The sequence below is a fragment of the Bufo gargarizans genome, chromosome 4 (assembly GCF_014858855.1).
Source record: "Bufo gargarizans isolate SCDJY-AF-19 chromosome 4, ASM1485885v1, whole genome shotgun sequence".
Lineage (NCBI taxonomy): Eukaryota > Metazoa > Chordata > Amphibia > Anura > Bufonidae > Bufo > Bufo gargarizans.
The window spans coordinates 61,723,679-61,750,650 of NC_058083.1; the positions used below are offsets into that span (position 1 = coordinate 61,723,679).

Consider the following 26,972-nt stretch of genomic DNA (forward strand, 5'->3'; position numbering starts at 1 on the left):
ACTCAAACATTCACTATATAAACTGAGAAATGTTTGAGGATTTTCTTTCCTCTCAATCACTTCACTAATATCTAGTTGTATAACCGCCGTTTCTGAGAACTGCTGGACATCTGTGCTGCTCGGAGTCACCACCTTCTGGCCCCTGTGACCAGGTATTCCATTCCAGGAGGATCGGACCACATTCCACAGTTCTTCTTTATTTCTTGGTTTTGCCTCGGAAACTGCATTTTTGATGTCACCAACAAGTTTTCTATTGGATTAAGATCCGGGGATTGGGCTGGCCGCTCCATAACGTCAATCTTGTTGGTCTGGAACCAAGATCTTGCACGTTTACTGGTGTGTTTGGGGTCGTTGTCTTGTTGGACACCCATTTCAAGGGCATTTCCTCTTCAGCATAAGGCAGCAGGACCTCTTCCAGTATTCTGATGGATTCAGACTGATCCATGATCCCTGGTCTGCGATAAATAGGCCCAACACTGTAGTATGAGAAACATCCCCATATCATGATGCTGGTCCACCATGCTTCACTGTCTTCACAGTGCACTGTGACTTGAATTCAGTGTTTGGGGGTCGTCTGACAAACTGTCTCCGGCCACTAGACCCAAAAAGAACAATCTTACTTTCATCAGTCCACAAAATGTCTCTTTAGGCCGGTCAATGTGCTCTATGGCAGATTGTCACCTCTTCAGCACGTCTTTTTTTCAACAGTGGGACTTTGTGGGGGCTTCTTTCAGATAGCTTGGACTCACATAGGCGTCTTCTAATTGTAACAGTAAACAAGAGAAATACAAAAAAACACAGCGCCTGATGTGTGGCATCGCCTTATGGATAGTACAGTTTTATGGTGCGTATTTCGCTTACCGGAGGCTGTTGTGAGGAGTCACAACTGTATATGCCTTAGCTGGTATCTATCCCCACCAGCATCAGGGATTGCCGTGCTGCTGCCTGGGTCTCTTCCTGTCTCGATTCCAAGATTCCAGGAAAGGTTTGTAGAGAAGATCGTAAAAAGTGTGAGACCTCTTGTTCGGCAGTACACTGTCCTTTAGGTGCATGCTGCCGCAGGATAAGAAACTTCCAGGAGGGATGTCCAGTCCCTTCAGAAAGATGGTTCCAGTATAAGAGTAAACCTGCCTTAGCACTTCAACCCCAATTCAGACGGTCTTTTGTTTCAAACTTTTTATGATCTTTACTAATTGTAACAGTACTCACAGGGAACTTTACACCTTCTTTGATCTTCCTGGAGCTGATTGTTGGTTGAGTCCTTGCCATTTTGGCTGTTCTATCCATTCGAATGGTAGTTTTTCACTTTCTTCCACGTCTTTCAGGATTTGGTTGCCATTTTAAAGCATTTGCGATCATTTTAGCTGAGCAGTCTATCATGTTCTGTACTTCTTTATATATTTTCCCCTCTCCAATCAACTTTTTAATCAAGGTACGCTGTTCTTCTGAACAATGTCTGGAACAACCCATAGAAATGCACTGTAACCAGCATGTACAACATTTGCTGCCTTCCTTCCTTAAATAAGGGCAATAATTGCCACCTGTTTTTCAAAGAATGAATGACCTCACTCATTGAACGCCACACTGCTATTATTTTGAACATGCCTCTTTCAATAAGTGATTCATTTACACAGAATCAGACTGTTTCTATTACTCTACTACACCTGCAACTAAAATATTTGCCATGTAGAAATATCATTTCTACCAAAAACAGAGCTTGATCAGGTTAGTGATGTCTGACTGCTATTATTTTGAACAGGACTGTAGGCAGCCAATCTCCACCATGTGATGTGACATCATGTCTTGTACCTAGGCAGCCAATCTCCACCATGTGATGTGACATCATGTCTTGTTAACAGAGACAGACAAACCCTCTTAGGTAAACTGACAAAACTCCATCCACAAGTCACCAAGTATAAAAAAAAAAAATTACAGTGAGAAAAAAAGAATTTTATAAAAAATAAATATATATATAAATAACAACATCGTCACACATGCTGTAGAGAACAGGATGATGGGGGTGATTGCGCGGCTGTCACACAATGTACAGAGCAAGATGATGGGGGTGACTGTGCGGCTGTGTCACACATAACGTACAGAGCAGGATGATGGGGGTGACTGTGCGGCTGTGTCAGGAAACCTTCATGTGGTCCCTGTTCTGTGGAGGTAACACAACTAGAGCGGCCTTGTGTGTAAAGTAAAACCCCGATGTCGTCTTGCGTTTCCTTACATCGTTCTCAGCCCCTTCAGATTTACCTGTTTACAGAACCTGAAGCGTCAAAGGGTGAAGTTACCCATGACGATCACAGGGCTAATGACGAGCACCAACCACCCTGTATATTAGTAATCAGCACTTATATAACGGCCTTTCCCGCAGCCTGAAGCGAACTGAATCTGTCAGCATCATATCCTGTCTACACAAGGTCAGTGCCCCGGGCAAACAAGGATTTCTGTTGTCCCATGAAAGATGCCATCAAGGTTGTTCCCAATAAGTCGCCTGATCCTCGGCTTGTGTAATAGGGCTTCAAGTCTCCGAATATAGTCACGTTGTAATGGTGTAATGGTATTTCTGGAGGGTGATAATATTACAGGTTATAGTCGCTAGAGAGGGGTCGTTGATCCAGGAAGTTATTCTGATGCCTGACTGGAGTCGGGAAGGAATTTTTCCCCCTAAAGTGAGGAAAATTTGCTTTGTCTGGATCAACTTTGCAGGATAGCTTTGTAGAATGACAGGCTGAACTGGACAGACGGTATGTCTACCAGTTCATATGTTAGTATGTAAAAACATAAGGGTTAACTCTGTGCAAGTTTGTTTTTTGTCACAATGTGGTGATATCAATATTTCATCCTCATTTAAACAATATAAAAAAGATAAAGCAGCTGAACTTGAACAAAAATCACTAACACTTGGAGAAAATTTGTAAAGTGTATTTTTATTTATGCACTTATATAGCGCTGACATATTCGGCAGAGCGGTACAGACATTAACATCACACTGTACCCAATGGGGCTTACAATCTAAGTTCCCTATCAGTCTGTCTTTGGAGTGCGGGAGAAACCTGAGAACAAGGAGGAAACCCACATAAACACGGGGAGAACATACTAACTCCATGCCGATGTTGTCCTTGGTCGGATTTGAACCTAGAACTCCAGCGCTGCAAGACACCAGTGCTAACCAATGAGCCAACATGTTGCATACCAGTGCTAACCACTGAGCCACTGTACTGAGCAGGAAACAAAATCTTACATATAAGAGTCTAGTAACCACAACGGCCTCATTCACACACTTGTGTATTTCGGTCATTGTTTGTATAAGCCTGAACCAGGAGCAGAACGTGAACAGACACACGTGTAATGAAAAGATTTCCACGTCTTCCTCCTAGTTATGGATGACAAAAACTTATATAAAGGACTGATAAAAAAAATCTGAAGTGTGAATGAGGCTTTACAATAAAAGATTGCCAAGGTTGCTTATGCCAAAGGATAGCATCAAGTGTTCGATCCGAGAATTTTTTTGGCTCAAAAAAATTGTGAATTCAATTTATTACTGTTTTTCCCAAGTTCCAGCACCTTTATCTTTATATACTGTATCATCAATATGTCCATATAAAGTACATTAAAAGATTTCATGGGGAGTCCTTCCTTTTTTTTTACTATGTCCTCTGGATTCTCCTGCAGTGTGGGTGGAGATATGAATACAGTAAGAAAAAAATGTTCATGGAGATAATTCATCTTCACTGCTCTGGCAGAATACAAGGCTCTTCTTGAGTTCCTTATATTAGCAACAATTTACCTCCATGGATCCCGGCCACTGATGACTTCAGGTAAATATCATTTGGATGTCTGGCCAATCCAGGTTGATTCAGCCCAAAAATAAAATCTCCTTATTGGCTAAAATTGCTTAAAATCTGTGAAACTTGCTGGGTTCAAATCATTTTTCTCCTTCCTTCTAATACATTTTCCACACATAAAAGATTAAAACACCTTCTGAACTGTGTGACTTCTCAGATGAATCCCAAGTTTGGCTTTAGTAATAAAACATTTCCCACATTCAGAACAGAAATATGGCTTCTCTCCTGTGTGAATTTCCTGTGTGAATTTCCCGCATAGTAAGCTAGGGCTTCTCTCATGTCTAACAAGACGTGACTTTTGTGTAAAGCATTTCCCACATTCTGAACACGAAAACATCTCACCTGTTTGATTTCTCTGATGTTTAACAAGACTTGGTTTACCTTTAAAACATTTCTCACATTCTGAGCATGGATACGGCTTCTCTACTGTGTGAGGTCTCTTGTGTATAACAAGGTCTGATTTATTTATAAAGCATTTCTCACATTCTGAACATGAAAATGGCTTCTCTACTGTGTGATTTTGCTCATGTGTAACAAGATGTAATTTTTCTTTAAAACATTTTCTGCATTCTGAGCATGATTATGGTAAGATTGATATCGTGGCTCACCCGTATCTATCAATATGGTAAAGGTGCGCTGTCTTTAAGATGAATCACCTATTCATCAATAATAGAGCAGATAAAAAATATATAGATAAAGACAGGCACTCACCACTTGGTATGTCTATAGAAATTATTTTATATTCATTAACCACTTCAGCCCCGCTAGGTGAAACCCCCTTCATGACCAGAGCACTTTTTACACTTCGGCACTACACTCCTTTCACCGTTTATCGCTCGGTCATGCAACTTACCACCGAAATGAATTTTACCTACTTTTCTTCTCACTAATGGAGCTTTCATTTGGTGGTATTTTATTGCTGCTGACATTTTTACTTTTTTTGTTATTAATCAAAATGTAACGATTTTTTTGCAAAAAAATGACATTTTTCACTTTCAGCTGTAAAATTTTGCAAAAAAAACGACATCCATATATAAATTTTTCGCCAAATTTATTGTTCTACATGTCTTTGATAAAAAAAAAATGTTTGGGCAAAAAAAAAATGGTTTGGGTAAAAGTTATAGCGTTTACAAACTATGGTACAAAAATTTGAATTTCCGCTTTTTGAAACAGCTCTGACTTTCTGAGCACCTGTCATGATTCCTGAGGTTCTACAATGCCCAGACAGTAGAAAAACCCCACAAATGACCCCATTTCGGAAAGTAGACACCCTAAGGTATTCGCTGATGGGCATAGTGAGTTCATAGAACTTTTTATTTTTTGTCACAAGTTAGCGGAAAATTATGATGATTTTATTTTTTTTATTTTTTCTTACAAAGTCTCATATTCCACTAACTTGCGACAAAAAATAAAAAATTCTAGGAACTCACCATGCCCCTCACAGAATACCTTGGGGTGTCTTCTTTCCAAAATGGGGTCACTTGTGGGGTAGTTATACTGCACTGGCAATTTAGGGGCCCAAATGTGTGAGAAGAACTTTGCAATCAAAATGTGTAAAAAATGACCGGTGAAATCCAAAAGGTGCACTTTGGAATATGTGCCCCTTTGCCCACCTTGGCATCAAAAAAGTGTCACACATCTGGTATCGCCGTACTCAGGAGAAGTTGGGGAATGTGTTTTGGGATGTCATTTTACATATACCCATGCTGGGTGAGAGAAATATCTTGGCAAAAGACAACTTTTCCCATTTTTTTATACAAAGTTGGCATTTGACCAAGATATTTTTCTCACCCAGCATGGGTATATGTAAAATGACACCCCAAAACACATTGCCCAACTTCTCCTGAGTACGGCGATACCAGATGTGTCACACTTTTTTGCTGCCAAGGTGGGCAAAGGGGCACATATTCCAAACTGCACCTTTCGGATTTCACCGGTCATTTTTTACACATTTTGATTGCAAAGTTCTTCTCACACATTTGGGCCCCTAAATTGCCAGGGCAGTATAACTACGCCACAAGTGACCCCATTTTGGAAAGAAGACACCCTAAGGTATTCCGTGAGGGGCATGGCGAGTTCCTAGAATTTTTTTTTTTTTGTCGCAAGTTAGTGGAATATGAGACTTTGTAAGGAAAAAAGAAAAAAAAAGAAAAATCATCATTTTTGGCTAACTTGTGACAAAAAATAAAAAATTCTAGGAACTCGCCGTGCCCCTCACGGAATACCTTGGGGTGTCTTCTTTCCAAAATGGGGTCACTTGTGGCGTAGTTATACTGCCCTGGCAATTTAGGGGCCCAAATGTGTAAGAAGTACCTTGCAATCAAAATGTGTAAAAAATGGCCTGCGAAATCCGAAAGGTGCACTTTGGAATATGTGCCCCTTTGCCCACCTTGGCTGCAAAAAAGTGTCACACATGTGGTATCGCCGTACTCAGGAGAAGTTGGGCAATGTGTTTTGGGGGGTCATTTTACATATACCCATGCTGGGTGAGAGAAATATCTTGGCAAAAGACAACTTTTCCCATTTTTTTATACAAAGTTGGCATTTGACCAAGATATTTTTCTCACCCAGCATGGGTATATGTAAAATGACACCCCGAAACACATTCCCCAACTTCTCCTGAGTACAGCGATACCACATGTGTGACACTTTTTTGCAGCCTAGATGCGCAAAGGTGCCCAAATTCCTTTTAGGAGGGCATTTTTAGACATTTGGATCCCAGACTTCTTCTCACACTTTCGGGCCCCTAAAAAGCCAGGGCAGTATAAATACCCCACATGTGACCCCACTTTGGAAAGAAGACACCCCAAGGTATTCAATGAGGGGCCTGGCGAGTTCCTAGAAATTATTTTTTTTTTGCATAAGTTAGCGGATATTGATTTTTTTTTGTTTTTTTCTCACAAAGTCTCACTTTCCGCTAACTTAGGACAAAAATTTCAATCTTTCATGGACTCAATATGCCCCTCACGGAATACCTTGGGGTGTCTTCTTTCCGAAATGGGGTCACATGTGGGGTATTTATACTGCCCTGGCTTTTTAGGGGCCCTAAAGCGTGAGAAGAAGTCTGGAATATAAATGTCTAAAAATGTTTACGCATTTGGATTCCGTGAGGGGTATGGTGAGTTCATGTGAGATTTTATTTTTTGACACAAGTTAGTGGAATATGAGACTTTGTAAGAAAAAACAAAAACAAACAAAAAATTTCCGCTAACTTGTGCCAAAAAAAATGTCTGAATGGAGCCTTACCAGGGGGGGGGGGGGTGATCAATGACAGGGGGGTGATCACCCATATAGACTCCCTGATCACCCCCCTGTCATTGATCACCCCCCCTGTAAGGCTCCATTCAGACATCCGCATGATTTTTTACGGATCCATGGATACATGTATCGGATCCACAGAACGCATGCGGACGTCTGAATGGAGCCTTACAGGGGGGTTATCAATGACAGGGGGTGATCAGGGTAATCAGGGTGATCACCCCCCTGTCACTGATCACCCCCCCTGTAAGGCTCCATTCAGACATCCGCATGATTTTTTACGGATCCATGGATACATGGATCGGATCCACAAAACGCATGTGGACATCTGAATGGAGCCTTACAGGGGGGTTATCAATGACAGGGGGTGATCAGGGTAATCAGGGTGATCACCACCCTGTCACTGATCACCCCCCCTGTAAGGCTCCATTCAGACATCCGCATGATTTTTTACGGATCCATGGATACATGGATCGGATCCACAAAACGCATGCGGACGTCTGAATGGAGCCTTACAGGGGGGTTATCAATGACAGGGGGTGATCAGGGTAATCAGGGTGATCACCCCCCTGTCACTGATCACCCCCCCTGTAAGGCTCCATTCAGACATCCGCATGATTTTTTACGGATCCATGGATACATGGATCGGATCCACAAAACGCATGTGGACGTCTGAATGGAGCCTTACAGGGGGGTTATCAATGACAGGGGGTGATCAGGGTAATCAGGGTGATCACCCCCCTGTCACTGATCACCCCCCCTGTAAGGCTCCATTCAGACATCCGCATGATTTTTTACGGATCCATGGATACATGGATCGGATCCACAAAACGCATGCGGACGTCTGAATGGAGCCTTACAGGGGGGTTATCAATGACAGGGGGTGATCAGGGTAATCAGGGTGATCACCCCCCTGTCACTGATCACCCCCCCTGTAAGGCTCCATTCAGACATCCGCATGATTTTTTACGGATCCATGGATACATGGATCGGATCCACAAAACGCATGTGGACGTCTGAATGGAGCCTTACAGGGGGGTTATCAATGACAGGGGGTGATCAGGGTAATCAGGGTGATCACCCCCCTGTCACTGATCACCCCCCCTGTAAGGCTCCATTCAGACATCCGCATGATTTTTTACGGATCCATGGATACATGGATCGGATCCACAAAACGCATGCGGACGTCTGAATGGAGCCTTACAGGGGGGTTATCAATGACAGGGGGTGATCAGGGTAATCAGGGTGATCACCCCCCTGTCACTGATCACCCCCCCTGTAAGGCTCTATTCAGACATCCGCATGATTTTTTACGGATCCATGGATACATGGATCGGATCCACAAAACGCATGTGGACGTCTGAATGGAGCCTTACAGGGGGGTTATCAATGACAGGGGGTGATCAGGGTAATCAGGGTGATCACCCCCCTGTCACTGATCACCCCCCCTGTAAGGCTCCATTCAGACATCCGCATGATTTTTTACGGATCCATGGATACATGGATCGGATCCACAAAACGCATGTGGACGTCTGAATGGAGCCTTACAGGGGGGTTATCAATGACAGGGGGTGATCAGGGTAATCACCCCCCTGTCACTGATCACCCCCCCTGTAAGGCTCCATTCAGACATCCGCATGATTTTTTACGGATCCATGGATACATGGATCGGATCCACAAAACGCATGTGGACGTCTGAATGGAGCCTTACAGGGGGGTTATCAATGACAGGGGGTGATCAGGGTAATCAGGGTGATCACCCCCCTGTCACTGATCACCCCCCCTGTAAGGCTCCATTCAGACATCCGCATGATTTTTTACGGATCCATGGATACATGGATCGGATCCACAAAACGCATGCGAACGTCTGAATGGAGCCTTACAGGGGGGTTATCAATGACAGGGGGGTGATCAGGGAGTGTATATGGGTGATCACCCGCCTGTCATTGATCACCCCCTGTAAGGCTCCATTCAGACGTCCGCATGTGTTTTGCGGATCCGATCCATGTATCCATGGATCCGTAAAAATCATGCGGACGTCTGAATGGAGCCTTACAGGGGAGTGATCAATGACAGGGGGGTGATCAATGACAGGGGGTGATCAGGGAGTGTATATGGGTGATCACCCGCCTGTCATTGATCACCCCCCTGTAAGGCTCCATTCAGACGTCCGTATGCTTTTTGCGGATCCGATCCATGTATCCGTGGATCCGTAAAAATCATACGGACGTCTGAACGGAGCCTGACAGGGGGGGTGATCAATGACAGGGCGGTGATCAATGACTGAGTCCTCTGGTGGTCGATCCTAACAAAAGGGACCACCAGAGGACCAGGTAGGAGGTATATTAGACGCTGTTATGAAAACAGCGTCTAATATACCTGTTAGGGGTTAAAAAATTCGGATCTCCAGCCTGCCAGCGAGCGATCGCCGCTGGCAGGCTGGAGATCCACTCGCTTACCTTCCGTTCCTGTGAGCGCGCGCGCCTGTGTGCGCGCGTTCACAGGAAATCCCGGCCCTCGCGAGATGACGCGTATATGCGTGACTCTGCGCAGGGCTGCCACCTCCGGACCGCACATCTGCGTTAGGCGGTCCGGAGGTGGTTAAAACACATAAGTATAAATATAACTAAAAATACATATATAATATACTGAGGTTCGGGATCAGCTTATATGAATGAATTCATAAAAGGATATACAGTATATACAAATCAGATTAATACTGAAAGTTGATAATATGTGCAAAAATATCTGCAAAAATATCTGTGTCTTGTGACTGTGAAATTAAATAAGATTGTGAAAAATAAGTACAGTTCTCCTGTAAAAAAGTCCTTCTCCAAAAAAAAAAGGAATGGTGATAAGGATTAGTGTAGAAAACTTTGCAGTAACTTAATATTTTCTTGAAACTTATTTGCATACAGCGTGTATCCAATGTTATTGGTACAAGAAAGAGAAAGTCTTTCAATTTTTATCAGCATATGCCATCCACACTTACGATGATACAAGGTAACTCAAGACAGGGTTTGGCTGTTGGGGCGTCCCCCTCTTCCTCACCCCTCTTACCTTGTCTTCTAAGTGTGGCTGCCCTGAAAATTTTGCCGTTATTGCGCTTGCTGCGTCCGGTAATTATTAGTTGCTGTTTCGTGTCCTCTGGTCTCGGCGTTCCACGTGGTATACTTTCGTTTCGCCTTCCAAGTAACACTCAGCTGGAGTCGCGAAATCTCGCGATACCTTCTACCGATTTCTGTTTCGGCCGTATCCAGACCAGCGCATAAGTCTTTCTATTGACTCAATAGTCTCTTAGACTCGGCTCGGGTTTTTTTAGGTGGGTAGTTCGTCGCTCTCTCAGGGACCAGCCAGACGCGTTTCGAGGGGTCTCCCTCTTCCTCAGTGGCTATGATACGAATGCTACTACCCCCTTCTTTAAATACTCTATTTCCACAGATCCCACCCAAAACCCGACATGGACTTATCCTCTTTCAATTTCTACCAGATATAACCTCAGTATTTTTCTATAGACTATGCACCTTATACATACAAAAATTTATTTAATATAGTTTAAAAATTTATAGATTAATAAAATTCAATACAATTGATGAAATTTGTGTTAATAAAATTAATAAAATGTATAAAACGTTGACAGACTGAAAAAACTTTTCATTTTAACTGTATATAGTTGTTTTCAAGTTATTCTCTGTATTTCTATATTCAAGACATAGTAAAAACGCATCACACTCAAAAAACGCATATGCGTTTTTCATGCGTTTTGTGTGCGTTTTTTATAGATTTTGATTCCCCTTATGTTTTTTAGTTATACCATATATATTATTTCCCAAGGGAGGGGATACTTTCATTCTCCATATTCTTTTTATTCTTTTTTTCTTTTTTCTTATTTTCTTAACTAAAGTCTCCTAAATGAGAGCGTAGAGTAGTATGGGGAGAGGGAGCCTAACTCGGAGGGGAGATCCTGGTGCTGGTTAACAGCCCACTCAGGATGTCTCATCAGAGGAAGGCACCCGTCTCCTTTCTCTATAAGAAACCAAAAATCTCAAAGTCTGAGTTCAACCCCTGTGGGATAAGTGTTTCGAAATCGAAAATTCGTCTAGATTCCTGCCTAGACATCCTGGAGATATGGTCTCCCCCTCTCCAATGTACCTCTATTTTTTCAAAGGCTGCGAAGACCATACCCTCAGGGTTTTTGTTGTGGTGTTCTTTGTAGTGCAACGAAAGAGAGTGCTTTTCATAACCATTTCTAATATTGGTGATATGTTCTGACAATCTTTTTTTTAAAGAACGTTTTGTTCTCCCAATATATTGTTTTTTACATTGGCATTCTATTATGTATAGAATGTTGGTTGAGCTGCAGGTCAAGAACTCTTTAATTTTCCATATGAAAGAGTTCACCCGTGATTGGATTTCAGTGGTCTTCTTGGGGAAGGATGTCAATTTACATATTCCACATTTCCCACATTTATAAAAACCACTCAAATTCAACCAGCTCTGCATAGACATATTCTTTTTCTCTTTATTCTTAATCGTTGGTGCCACCTTTAAAGAAAGGTTTTGGGCCCTAGTGTATGTAATTTGAGGGCCACTCTTAATCAAGGGGCCTATTAGTCTATCCTTCAATAGATGATGCCAATGTTTCTTCACAATCGTTTCAATTTGTTTGTGTTGCTTACTAAAGGGTAATATTATTCTAAATTGATCTGTTTCTCCTCCTTCCTTTATATTCTCTTTTTCTCTAAAGAAAGTTTCCCTCTGTGTGTTCCTAACCGTTGTGAGTGCTTTATCTAATATTTTATTGGGATAATTTTTCATTAGAAAACATTCTTTCATATCTTCAGCCTCCTTTTCAAAATCTGCATCATCTGTACAATTTCTTTTTATCCGTTTAAATTGTCCCTTGGGGACTTCAAGCAACCATCTTGGTAGATGGCAGCTTGAGAACAGGATATAGCTGTTCCGAGAAACTTCTTTTTGATATGTACTGCAGATCAATTGTTTATTCTGCACTCTAATTGACAGGTCTAAGAATTCTATTTTCTCTACACTTATGTTGGCAGAAAATTTGAGATTATATGGATTGACATCTACATTTCTGAGAAATACATCCAAATCATCCTTCGTCCCTCTCCAGATGAACAGGATGTCATCTATGAACCTGTGCCACAGTACCAGGTCCGCCCCCAGCCTGGGTAAGATCTCTTCACATTCCCACTGTGCCATAAATAAATTAGCATAGCTGGGGGCAAACCTGGTACCCATGGCGGTTCCTCTAGTCTGTAGATAACAGTCCATATTGTGGAAGAAATAATTATGGGTCAAAATGAATTTGACCCCCTCCGCCACAAAATCTATTTGTTTTTCCTGGAGATCACTATGTATCTTTAATTGGCTCTTTAGAGCTTGTATCCCCTGATTATGATTTATAACTGTATAGAGGGAACTAACGTCTAAAGTTCCCAATATCCAGTTTGTTTCATATTTTAGTCCCTCTACTATTTTGATGATCTGGGTCGTATCTTTGATATACGCAAAATTCTTTTTTACACTTGGTTGTAGGAGTTTATCAATATATTGAGACAGATTGGAGGTTAGTGAACCTATACCAGAGATGATTGGTCTCCCTGGGGGATTAGACTTATCTTTGTGTACTTTTGGGAGACAGTAGAATACTGGTAATCTACTGTGGGTGGTACTAATAAACCTAAATTCCTGTTCATTTAAGATTCCCCTTTCCCAACCATCTCTGGCATAGTTCTCCAATTCAACCTTATATTCACTTGTTGGATCTCTCAACAATCTGGAGTATGTACCAGTATCTGACAACTGTCTAAGGCATTCTGCTTCATATTTTTGTGTCTCCAAAATGACAATAGCTCCTCCTTTGTCAGCAGGTCTTATAGTAATATTTTCACTCTTTTGTAGTTGTTTCAAGGCCTGTATCTCTTGTGTTGTTATATTATTTCCTATTTTTGCATTGGTTTTTTAACTTTCTTATATCATTTTCTACAGATTTTTTAAATGCTGCCATCTCATGGCCTATTTGTTGTCTCGGATACATCTTACTTTTGGGTTTCAGGCTGGTGTGTTTGAAACTATCTTTCTCCCCAGAAATCATCACTATGGGATTTTTCATATAATATTTCTTTAAGCACAACTTCCTAATAAATTTTTCTACATTTTATTAATTTTATTAACACAAATTTCATCAATTGTATTGAATTTTATTAATCTATAAATTTTTAAACTATATTAAATAAATTTTTGTATGTATAAGGTGCATAGTCTATAGAAAAATACTGAGGTTATATCTGGTAGAAATTGAAAGAGGATAAGTCCATGTCGGGTTTTGGGTGGGATCTGTGGAAATAGAGTATTTAAAGAAGGGGGTAGTAGCATTCGTATCATAGCCACTGAGGAAGAGGGAGACCCCTCGAAACGCGTCTGGCTGGTCCTTGAGAGAGCGACGAACTACCCACCTAAAAAAACCCGAGCCGAGTCTAAGAGACTATTGAGTCAATAGAAAGACTTATGCGCTGGTCTGGATACGGCCGAAACAGAAATCGGTAGAAGGTATCGCGAGATTTCGCGACTCCAGCTGAGTGTTACTTGGAAGGCGAAACGAAAGTATACCACGTGGAACGCCGAGACCAGAGGACACGAAACAGCAACTAATAATTACCGGACGCAGCAAGCGCAATAACGGCTAAATTTTCAGGGCAGCCACACTTAGAAGACAAGGTAAGAGGGGTGAGGAAGAGGGGGACGCCCCAACAGCCAAACCCTGTCTTGAGTTACCTTGTATCATCGTAAGTGTGGATGGCATATGCTGATAAAAATTGAAAGACTTTCTCTTTCTTGTACCAATAACATTGGATACACGCTGTATGCAAATAAGTTTCAAGAAGATATTAAGTTACTGCAAAGTTTTCTACACTAATCCTTATCACCATTCCTTTTTTTTTTTTTGGAGAAGGACTTTTTTACAGGAGAACTGTACTTATTTTTCACAATCTTATTTAATTTCACAGTCACAAGACACAGATATTTTTGCAGATATTTTTGCACATATCAACTTTCAGTATTAATCTGATTTGTATATACTGTATATCCTTTTATGAATTCATTCATATAAGCTGATCCCGAACCTCAGTATATTATATATGTATTTTTAGTTATATTTATACTTATGTGTTTTAATGAATATAAAATAATTTCTATAGACATACCAAGTGGTGAGTGCCTGTCTTTATCTATATATTTTTTATCTGAGCATGATTATGGCCTCTATCCTGTGTGAGATATCCGATGTACAACAAGACTTGATTTATTTGTAAAACATTTCCCACATTCTGAGCATGAAAATGGCTTCTCTCCTGTGTGAATTCGCTCATGTCTAACAAGACTTGATTTATTTGAAAAACATTTCCCGCATTCTGAGCATGAATACGGCTTCTCTCCTGTGTGACATCTCTGATGTATAACAAGAGCTGATTTATCTAGAAAGGATTTCTCACATTCTGAACATGAAAATGGCTTCTGTACTGTGTGATCTTGCTCATGTAAAACAAGATAAAAATTTTCTTTAAAACATTTCCCACATTTTGAGCATGAATATGGCTTCTCTCCTGTGTGATATCTCTGATGTACAACAAGACTTGATTTATTTGTAAAACATTTCCCACATTTTGAGCATGAAAATGGCTTCTCTCCTGTGTGAATTCGCTCATGTCTAACAAGATGTGATTTATTTATAAAACTTTTCCCGCATTCTGAGCATGAATATGGCTTCTCTCCTGTGTGAGATCTCTGATGTTCAACAAGATTTGATTTATATATAAAGCATTTCTCACATTCTGAACATGAGAATAGCTTCTCTCCTGTGTGAATTCGCTCATGTTTCACAATATTTGATTTACATGTAAAAGATTTGCCACACTGTTTACACAAATATGGTTTCTCTCCTGTGTGACTTCTCTCATGTATAACAAGGTCTGCTTTATTTATAAAGCATTTCTCACATTCTGAACATGAAAATGGCTTCTCTCCTGTGTGAATCTTCTTATGTATAATAAGACTTGATTTACTAGCAAGACATTTTCCACAATCAAAACATGGAAATGGCTTTTCCCCTCTGTGAATTCTTTCATGTTTGAAGCAGCTTGATTTATTTTTAAAACATTTCCCACATTCTGAACATGAATAGGGCTTCTCTTTTGTGTGAATTTTCTCGTGGTTAACAAGATGTGATTTATATACGAAATATTTCCCACATTCTGAACAGGAATACGACTTCTCTTCTGTGTCAACTCTTCTGTGCCCAAAAATTGTTGAGCTATATGTTAACGGTTTTCCAAATTTACCATAGTGACCATCTTTCTGCCCAGGAGCATTATATGATAGATCTGTACTGTGAAGTCTTGGATGGACATTATGGGTAATGAGGTTTTCTCCTAAAGAGCACTGCCCGATATCTTCATCTTCTACTTTATAATCTGGTGATAACATAAACCTTCCATCAGATTTCTTATTGGAATTTTCTGTTAGATATAAAAAAAAAGCACATGGTGAATCACTTAGCAGAAGGTGAGGTGGAGGATGGTTTAGAGGCCTACAGAAATGTCTACCTCGGAGCTACTCTGGAGGTCCACGTCCAACTGCTCACCTGGTGTATCTAGAGCGATCACATTTATCCAGCACATTCTCACCCAGGTGTGTGATACAGACCAGTTTTAGTACAATATTAATTGCTTTGATTAGTATCATTTTGTGGTCTTTGTCTGTCCTCTCCATGTTTATTTAGACCTTTCCAGAGAATGTCAGTGCAATCATCCTGTCACTCATTCCAGTCTTCCACTTACTATTATAATGAGACTACCTTAGAGATTTATCAAAGCTTATGTGAAGGAAATCTGGTTGATATGGACAACTAAACCAGTTTAGTTTAGTGGTTTCTTTATAAATTTTACCTCACAAACTATTTTTTCCTGTTTTAAAATACAAGACATGGTAAATAAAAAAAAAAATTTTCCTCCAATAATAATTGGAGCAAAATTCCGGAAAATTCCAAGTTATGGCTCTTGGAATGTGGGGAGGAAAAATAACACCTTCTAAGAACCATAACCTTTTTCACTTCTGATGAGGGCTTATTTTTGTGTGGGACAAGTTTTATATTTTCTTGGCACAAATTAATTCACTATATCTTGCATTTCTGCCAAGGTTTCTTGGGTTTTGTTTTTATGGTGTTCATTATACGCTAAAAATGACATGACGATCTTACTATGTGCCTCAGTGGCTCCTTAGGTGACATATACATGTGATCGTTGTACCATAGAATGCAATAATATACTATCATAGTCTATGGGATTTTCACAGGCTGCCAGTCAGACTGAGCCTTAGGATCAGCTTTTCAGCCTTCATAGGGCCACAGGCTATCATAGCAAACAATCAGCGCCCTGCAAGTTCACCACGGGTGCTCTGATCAGAGGGCAGAGTAAGCCCCTCCCCTATACAACCACTCAGATACTACAGGCACTACTGATCACAGCACCTAAGGGATTAAAAGACTGGGATAGGTTTTATAATACAGCCGATACCCACAGCTCGTGTTCCTGCTCCATACACCTCTCGCCCCGTTGACTTACTATTAATGATAGGGGCACAAGGAGATAATATGGGAAAGTACGGCCAAAATAAAACAGTTTATAATAAGTATTTATAAAATACCCCATTTTCACGAAGGAATCTCTTTAACTAGATAAACTGGTTTTCCTTAGACCTCTGCCATTACTGCAGCTGTTCATCGAAGCCGGTGCCACCCAAAACCTGCTGATAAGCAGAGTGCCTAACCTGGACCATGAGAGGATGGAGAGAAGAGCTCAGAGAGGACTTCTATCAGCAGTCACAGCTCCCTCTGCTCCTGTACATAACACAGGGGTCACTGCAGCTCTAAGGTGGAGCCTCACTGTCACGGAGAACAGGGAGGGGAGGAACACAGAACAACAACAGAAGGACAAAGTACTAGGCCACATGGCTAGGGAGAGGAGAACAGTCACCTCCTAGGAAATCTCTAAACCTGGCCCTGACTCCTGTCAGTATGTATAAACCCCGATGGTGTGAAAATACACACACCGGAACCTAAGCCCTAGGAGCCCTGAAATGCCCTAAAGTAGTGACACGGAATGAGACAACTTGTTCTTTCCAAGGTGAATGAACCAGCGTCTCCCTGAGGGCTAGAAATAAAGCAAAAGGGAACAACCAAATACAAATAGCAATACAACTTATCTGATAGAGAATGGATGAGCAGGAACACACAGCAAAGGTCCACACACCAACTGTTCCAAGTCCAGGAAGAGAATATCAACCACATGGATAGGAGTAGGGGAATAGGGGAAGCAGTTAATAACAAACAGGCTCCACCTGACCGTAGGTGTGGTCATTACCAAACATTAACACTGAGAATCAAGAGGCTGTCAGTTAACCCCACGTGCAGCCAGCCTTCCAGATATTCTGACCTCTGACACGGGCGGTATTGTGACAGTACCCCCCTTCTATGGGTGACCTCCGGACACCCAGGACCGGCCTTATCCGGATTAGCCTTGTAAAAGGCTTTCACAAGGCGACTGGCATTAACGTTGGCTGCTGGAACCCACATTCTCTTCTCTGGACCGTAACCCTTCCAATGAACCAGATACTGGAGGGATCTATGGAGAATTTGAGAGTCCACAATCTTGGCGATCTGAAATTCAAGATTACCGTCCACCATGACAGGAGGGGGTGGCAGCGAAGACAGTTCAGCAGGTTTGTGGAAAACATTATGAATCTTTAAAGTCTGCGGAAGGTCAAGACGAAAGGCTCCCGGGTTAATAATGGCAGAGATCTTATACGGACCAATAAACCTTGGACCCAGCTTCCACGAATGTACTTTCAGCTTAATGTTTCTTGTGGACAGCCACACAGAATTACCCACTCTCAGGTCCGGACCACTCACACGTCTCTTGTCAGCTATTCGTTTATACTTCTTGCCCATCTTTTTCAGATTATTTAGAATTTTCTGCCAATTAGATGACAAAGAAGAGGAAAATCTTTTCTCTTCAGGTATACCAGAAGTCACAGAACCAAAGAATGTGCCAAACTGCGAATGGAACCCATATGCTCCAAAAAACGGTGACTTATCAGTGGACTCCTGCCTAGGGTTATTTATGGCGAATTCGGCCAAAGACAAAAAATAAGACCGCTCCTCCTGATTCTCTGAGGCAAAACATCTCAGATAAGTCTCCAGATTCTGTTTAGTGCGCTCAGTCTGTCCGTTCGATTGAGGGTGAAAGGCCGAAGAGAAGGACAATTGTACCCACAAGCGAGTGCAGAATGCCATTCCAGAATCTGGAAACAAACTGAGTCCCGCTATCAGACACAACATCTGAGGGAATGCCGCGTAGCTTCACGATGTTGTCAATAAAACTTGTGCGAGAGTTTTAGCATTAGGTAGCCCTGGTAATGCTATAAAGTACGACATCTTACCAGATTTACAGTTTTTCCTGAAGGAGTCGGCAAATCAGTGATAAAGTCCATGGACAAATGAGTCCAGGTTCTGGACGGGATGGACAATGGAAGAAGAGATCCTGAAGGCCGCGTATGTGTCACCTTAGCACGTGCACTACAGGCTGACACCTAACCCTCCACATATTTATGCAACCCTGGCCACCAGAATCTACGAGAGATGAGATTGATCGTAGATCTACTCCCAGGGTGCCCTGCAAGAACCGTACAGTGATGTTCCTCGAACACCTTGTGCTACTGTCAGAAGAGACAAACAGCTTCCCCGGAGGACAAGAATCCGGTGCCTGGGCCTCCAACACCTCTGCCTCAAGGTCGGGATATAAGGCGGATATCACTACCCCCTCAGACAAGATAGGACCCGGATCTTCTGAATCACCCCCATCCCCAGGAAACTACCGACAAGGCATCCACCTTGACATTCTTAATCCCAGGGAGATAGATGACAATGAAATTAAATATGGTAAAATCAGCGACCATCTGGCCTGCCTTGGGTTCTGCCGTTTAGCAGACTCCAGATAAGCCAAATTTTTGCGATTAGTAATTATCGTAATAGGATGAACCGTTCCTTCCAAACAATAGCGCCATTCCTCAAATGCCAACTTGATGGCAAGCAACTCTCTATTACCTACATCATAATTTCTTTAGGCAGTAGATAGGTTTTTTTTTTTAGAAAAAAGCGCATGGACGCCATTTGCTAGGAGAAGGACCCTGTGACAAGACTGCTCTAACCTCCACCTCAGATGCATCAACTTCCACAATGAATGGCTGTGACATATCAGGTTGTACCAGTACAGGAGCCGAGGCAAAACATTCCTTTATCGCTGAAAAGGCATGTAATGCCTTATCCGAACAGACTGAGAAATCTGCACCTTTCTTAGTCATATCAGTTAATGGTTTAACGACAGTCGAGTAGTTCAAGATACATTTACGCTAGTAATTGGTAAACCCCAAAAATCACATGAGCGCTTTCAGATTTTACGGTTGATCCCAGTCCAACACAGCACAGACTTTTTCCGGATCCATACGAAAACCTTAAGAAGAGAGTAGGTAACCGAGGATTGCACTTCTGAGACCGCAAGTACACACTTCTCCATCTTAGCATACAATTTATTCTCCTTAGGATCTGTAAAACCTGTCTCGCATGATACTGATGCGTCTCTATGTCAGGAGAATAAATTAGAATATCATTTAGATACACCACCACAAATCTGCTCACCAGATGATGAAAGATGTCATTGATGAAATGTTGAAAAACAGCAGGAGCATTGGTCAACCCAAAGGGCATAACCAAATTCTCGAAATGACCTTCAGGGGTATTAAATGCCATTTTCCAAGATCCTTACCAGATTATATGCCCCCCTCAAAAACAACTTAGAGAACACCTTGGCACTGATAATTTGATTATGTAAATCTGGGATCAAAGAAAGGGGATAGGGATCACGGACAGTAAAGCGGTTAAGCTCACGAAAGTCTAGACATGTCCTAAGAGTTACGTTCTTTTTCTTTACAAAGAAGAATCCTGCAGCCAATGGAGACTTAGATAGTCTAATATGACCTTTAGCCAAACTCTGATATAATCTCGCATGGCTACTCTTTCAGGTTTAGAAAGATTATACAACCGAGACATGGGCAACCCAGCTCCGGGGATAAGGTTGACAGGGAAATTATACTCCCGATGTGGAGGCAACTCCTGGACTTCACTTTCAGAGAAAACATCAACAAAGTCTGAAATAAAAGGAGGAATTACTTTAGTGGTTACAACAGAAAGCGACATGCTGAGACAGTGGTCTATGCAAAAATCACACCAATCAAGAATCTGTCTCGCTTGCCAATCGATAGTAGGGTTATGCTTGGTGCTTGGTTAACCACGGCAAACCCAGCACCAGAGGAGCAGGTAGACCCTCCAACACAAAACACAAAACAGATTCTTGATGAGAATCTCCCATCTTTAGGCGAATGTCCTGCACCATTTGTGAGAGAGGAGCAGAATCAATTGCAAACATCGCCATCCACTAGATTATTCCTTGCCCCACTGTCAATAAATACTTCTATTTCCACAGTTTTGGAATCTAGCCACTTTGGCAGGCAGGAGAAATCGGGTACTACCGGTAAAAGACAAAAGTACATTCTCAACTTCACCATCCACACTACCAAGAGTGAGAAGAGGACTAGCCACATTAGGATTTTTTTTCTTCCCTTTTCACCTTGGTGTTTAACACAAGGACATACGTTAAAGAGAACCTGTCACCGGGATTTTGTGTATAGAGCTGAGGACATGGGTTGCTAGATGGCCGCTAGCACATCTGCAATACCCAGTCCCCATAGCTCTCTGTGCTTTTATTGTGTACATATGCAAATTAACCTGAGATGAGTCCTGTCCCTGAGATAAGTCACCCGGTGACAGGTTACCTTTAACAAAATGTCCTCTTTTACCACAGAAAAAGCTAAGTCTTTTCTTAACCCTAAAGTTGTTACCACCTGGTCTATGTGTGACCTGACCCAATTGCATTGGCTTATCACCAGACGCAAGCTCGAGTGTCTCTTTACCCGGAGTGTCAGAAGAGACCGCTTCTGCGTATGATAATACGTTCCTGGCGAGAGGAACTTTAGATCTCTCCCTCAGGCGTCTATCAATACACACAGCCAGAGACATGGCCGCCTCCAATGACTCTGGATTTGCGTGAAATGTCAAGGCGTCCTTCAGGTTTTCAGACAGTCCTTGACAAAATTGACTACGGAGAGCTGGGTATAACTCCGTATCAGTAGACCATCTCCTAAATTCAGAGCAGTAGGTCTCCACAGAACTTCCTCCCTGCTGCAAGCCACGCAACTTGTTCTCGACCAGGGAAATCCGATCTAAGTCATCATAGATAAGCCCTAAAGCTTTGAAAAATTAATCTACCGACCGGAGAGCCAACTGATCGTCATCTTTAAGCAAAGAAATAATTATACCCACTCTTTGACTTAGAGAATCTGTCTGATAGAGCCACCTTGGGATCAGGACAGGACTGGTTCCCGCAGTCTGAACCAGATGCCTGTGGTCTCTGGATCTTTGAGACTTTTGTGCGGAGATCGGCTACCTCTAGAGACAGCCCCTGGAGTTGTCTGACCAGTGCAGAAATGGGATCCATAGTCGCACTGATACACACACAATGGTGTTTTTTTGAGCGGTTGATAATGTCACGGATAACGGGAAGGGGAGGAACACAGAACAACAACAGATGGAGAATGACAAAGTACTAGGCCTCAAGGCTATGGAGAGGAGAACGGTCACCTCCTAGGAATCCCCTAAACCTGGCCCTGACTCCTGTCAGTATGTAAAAATCCGGATGGTGGGAAAATACATACAACGGAACCTAAACCCTAGGAGCCCTAAAATGCCCTAAGGTAGTGACAGGGACTGAGACAACTAGTTCCTTCCAAGGTGAATGAACCAGCGTCTCCCTGAGGCCTAGAAACAATAAAGCACAAGGGAACAACCAAATACAAATAGCAATACAACTTATCTGATAGAGAATGGATGAGCAGGAACACACAGCAAAGGTCCACACACCAATTCTTCCAAGTCCAGGCAGAGCATATTAACCTCATGGATAGGAATGTGAGACAAAACTAAATAGGGGAAGCAGTAATGACTACAAGGCTGCACCTGACCGGAGGTGTGGTCATTATAAAACAACAACACTGAGAATCAAGAGGTTGTCAGTTAACCCCACGTGCAGCCAGCCTTCCAGATCTTCTGACCTCTGACACGGGAGGTACTGTGACACTCACCTGAAGAAACCTCCCAATTACCTTGCTCCATTCATTATTCCATACCTGTGGTCACATGGACTGGAATGTCCTCCTCCACCTCACTCTTACACAGGGGATCGCCCATCAACCGCTTTTCTTCATCCTCCACTTTAATATCAGTCAGATCTTCCCCCTGATTTGTCATCTGTAACAATTCAGTACAATACAGCAGACAGGTGGGAAATCTAACAGATCCACATAAGAGACCTCCACCATCTATGACCCCTCTATGACTGCAGGACCCCCCTATATAGATGTGTATAGGGCTCAGCTCCATCTACCTGATGGTTCTCTGGGGGCTTCTCCTCTGGACAGTCCTGGGAATACAGAGGACGAGGACAACTCTCGGGGGGATTTCTTTCTCTGAGTGCATCTGTAGGAAAAACACAGGGACAGAATAGAATATTACATGTGGTGATAAGGTGATGGGAATTGCATCTATGTGACCCTCAAAATAGACATGATGTCTCCTCTCCTTACACTGATGATCGCCCCATAAATCCATCTTCTCCACTTCTTCTATAACCTCAGCCTTAATATCAATCAGATTTTCATCCTAAACAAGAAGAAAATGTAAAACGATCTTTGGTTCCATCACTTTCTGGTCAGATTCTGGTCAAAATTAAGCTTCATCTACCAGATGGTTCTCTGGGAGCTTTTCCTCTGGACAGTCCTGGGAATACAGAGGACGTGGACAGCTCTCGGGGGGATTTATTTCTACGAGACCATCTGTAGGAAACACACAGGGACAGAGACAGATTGATTATATGTGATGATCAGATGATGGAAGTAGTATCCAGGTGACTCATGACAGCCCCCCTCCTTACACTGCTGATCGTCCCATAACTTCATCTCCTCTTCTGCTTCAGCTTTAACCTCAGCCTTAATAGCCATCACATTTTCATCCTAAAGAAGAAAATGTAAATGATCTTTGGTTCCATCACTTTCTGGTCAGATTCTGGTGAGACTTAAGCTCCATCTACCCGATTGTTCTCTGGGAGCTTCTCCTCTGGACAGTCCTGGAAATACAGAGGACGGGGACATCTCTCGGGGGGATTTCTCCTCCTGGATCCATCTGTGGAGACACAAGCAGAATATTATATATATCATGATGAGATGATGGGAGTAGTATCCAGGGGACCCGTACACCTCTATAATTAGGTAGATCTCTTCTTACCTGGTGATGTCAGAGGCCGGGGAACCTCCATCATGGCTTCCTTGTACAGATCTTTGTGTCCTATGTACTCCCACTCCTCCATGGAGAAATATACCGCCACATCCTGACACCTTACAGGAAACTGACAACACAATGACACCGTCATTACCCAGACCCCTCCAGTGCTGTTACTGGAGAATTTCCCAGCATTCCCAGCAGTGTCACCTCTCCAGTCAGCAGCTCAATCATCTTGTGGGTGAGTTCTAGGATCTTCTGCTCATGTATCAGGGGGGGAGGCTCTGTGATGGGGGTCCTGCTCCACCCTCCTGACTCATGGAGGATGAGAGTCACCCCCGATGTCTTCTTCACTATGGTGAAATCCTGTGGATGGAGAGAGACACTTAGGGAAAGAAATTCCTTCCTGACTCCAGATCTACACTCAGAATCCCTCCCTGGATCATGGCCCCATCTCCAGTAATCTAGTCACTAGAAGCTGGAATATTATTAAGGTATAGTAATAGTGGCTCACCAATCAGTGAAAAAATGGACCGCTGCTCACCCCTTGACACACCCAATGTCGTTCAGAAAAGAGGCAATTTGAAAGAACAAACAGGGGGGCACTGTGCTATCTGAGATCAGATGGTACACACGCAAATCTAGTTTTAAAATGCAAGAATTTATTCCAAAATTATATTTACATAAAACACAATAATTGCTAAAACCTAGGTCGACCTAGTATTCCATATAAAACATACAAAGCATAGAATATTTACATAATGCAAATATAGCTTATAGAAACTATAACATCAATCAATTTGACCTTGTAATGTTCAATGAGATGATGGGGGTTATCCCTATAGTGTGCATCCCCAATCAGTGGAGAGAGACGGCTTTCTTTTTTGTTGGAAATGGCTTATAGTTCAACTGCTGCAATAAAATATCCGAATGCTTAAATTTAAAATAATTGTGCAATATTTGGTAATGTTGTCATAATGTTCCTATATCCAGGCAAACATAAATGGTGCTATTCCCAATATATGTCTTACCCACAGTCTTAATGATTAAATCTACATCTGCCCAATGAGAAGTCATTCCTTCCAACATCGTCACTATTACTTGATGGATTGCTATGTCAAGAATAATCCTATGAAGTGTACGTTCCCGCTCCTTTGGATATGATGCTTCTCTCACTTGTAGCCGTGCTGTACAGCTCTTAGGTCTGTGTGTCCACCGGTTGCTGCGCAAGATGGCGCGTGGCGTCCCACATGGTCTGGTTCTTTCACCCGGTCTCTATTCAGCCCGTCTGGATGCTATGCGGCTGCGGTCCTTTGCTGGTAAAGTTGGGTTGCCTGCCAGCTACTCGATGGTCCGCAAGTTCCAAGATACACACCGCTACCAGATCAGAGGGTTTGGGCTGGAGACCGGAAACATGTTCACATGCGTTACACCAAGTTGTCCGGGACAGACGCAGTTAGCGGGGCACGGATCAAAGTCTCTGGTTATTTTCACTGCTATACACCAAACGCGTTTCGGGGACCATTCCCCTTCCTCAGTGGTTAGCAGTGATTTGTTTAAACCTCCTTTTATATGGTGTCCGATCCTAAATGGAGCAGCGACCTTTCAAAAAAATGGTTAATTGAAAAGCTTGCACTGGATTCGTTTGGGTGTGGTACATTCACATGTTCTTTGACCCTATTCACACTTGGATTATATAACCCTCTCAGAGTTACATGATACAATGCTAAGTAGTGTTGATTGAGGGCCGCAGTGCTCGGGTCGAACACATCGTGATATTCGAGCACACGAGTATAATGGAAGTCAATGGGAGAACCCGAGCATTAAACCAGGCACCCCCTGCTCTGAAGAGGGGAGGGTGCCTGGTTCATAAGGAAATGTCAGAAATTTTTGGTAACACCACCGAAATGGTTCTGTAACAGCATGGGGAGGATGTCCGGATGCATCTTGGACTATGTTGTCCGAATAGTGCGCACAAAACCAAGGAGAAAAAAAAATATTGATTTTAGAGGAAAAAATTATAGAAAACATTCTTTCCTGAATATTTACTTGTATATAAAGTGCAAGTGCTGCCAAAAATTACAAGCAAGAGGCACTCCGATACAACCTGTATATCACATAAAGGAGGGCATCATACACACCCTTAAAAAATTATGATTGATGGCCTGCTGGCGACCCTCAAAAACATTAGTAGCAAGGGCCTGCTGATCTGACCATCTAATACATTAGGGGCGAGGGCCTGCTGCCGTTTTGGTGACTCTAGTTAACACGTGTTACAGCGACGATCCATTCGAATGTCAGGCCTATCAACTTTCGATGTCATTTTCAGCTGAAAACCATTGTAAACTATTAGTAACGGGGAATCAGTGTTTTATTTCGGAGAGGGAGCCTGAGAAACGAATACCACATCCAAGGAAGGCAAGCGGGGGGCGCGCAATTCACACACTCCTGACTCGGGGAGGTAGTGACGATAAATAATAATACAGGACTCTTAAGATTCCCCGTTATTGGAATGAGAAATAAAAAATTACAGGGAATGTCACTGGGGTATTTTGGATGAGGAAATGTTATACAGGAGAGGCCCTGCTGCTGCTTTGTTGACTCTAGATAACTTCTGTCAGATCGCACGTCCCCGTGATGTCCACGATCCATTTTGATATCTTCCCTATCAACTTTTGCTGTTCTTTTACGCGCCTAACATGGGGAATCATTGTTCGATTTCGGAGAGGGAGCCTGATAAATGGCTACGGCTACTACTTCAAAGCAAGGTAGCATGAGTTGCGGGCCTGCAGGTGAGCTGACCCTGTAAAACATTATATGCGAGTGCCTGCGGGTAAGCTGACCCTGTAAAAGATTTGAGTTGCGGGCCTGCAGGTGAGCTGACCCTGTAAAAGATGTTAGATTCGGGCCTGCGTGGGAGCTGAACCTGTTAAAAATTTGAGTCGCGGGCCTGCAGGTGAGCTGAGGTGGAACTGACAATCCCAACTTGATTTTGATGGCTGCATTAATCTGCAGGTGACCGTCATACAGCTCTACAGATTTGTTTTCACCTGCATCTCTACAATCTGTGGCTTTAGTCTTTTATCCAGACTCTGTCATTGTGCCACAATGTGGCCTCCTCATGCTGCCATCTCCACACTGTGTCACCTTGCCACTCATTTTTATCACCATGCTGCTGCTGCTGCTTAAAAGGCCTTAAAGTGATCACCAGGCCCATAATCTAATTAAGGTTTTACGCAGACAACCAAAGTAAAAAATCAATTTTATAGGAAAAATTGATTGAAAACATTCTTTCCTGTATATTTACTTGTATATAAAGTGCAAGTGCTGCCAAA

The 26,972-nt window shown here is 42.4% G+C and overlaps 1 protein-coding gene across 1 annotated transcript in view; it reads right to left on the minus strand.

Moving 5' to 3' along the window:
- Positions 1 to 2,131: 2,131 nt before the first annotated feature.
- LOC122935208 (zinc finger protein 397-like) overlaps positions 2,132 to 26,972 on the minus strand; it is a 1,371,324-nt gene continuing 1,346,483 nt past the window's right edge. Inside the window, exons 10-13 of the mRNA XM_044290973.1 lie at positions 22,748 to 22,839; positions 22,491 to 22,611; positions 14,582 to 15,652; positions 2,132 to 2,256 (exon numbers count right to left, since the gene is read on the minus strand). Of these exons, the coding sequence (XP_044146908.1) occupies positions 2,132 to 2,256; positions 14,582 to 15,652; positions 22,491 to 22,611; positions 22,748 to 22,839 (1,409 nt within the window). The remainder of the gene's footprint in view (positions 2,257 to 14,581; positions 15,653 to 22,490; positions 22,612 to 22,747; positions 22,840 to 26,972) is intronic.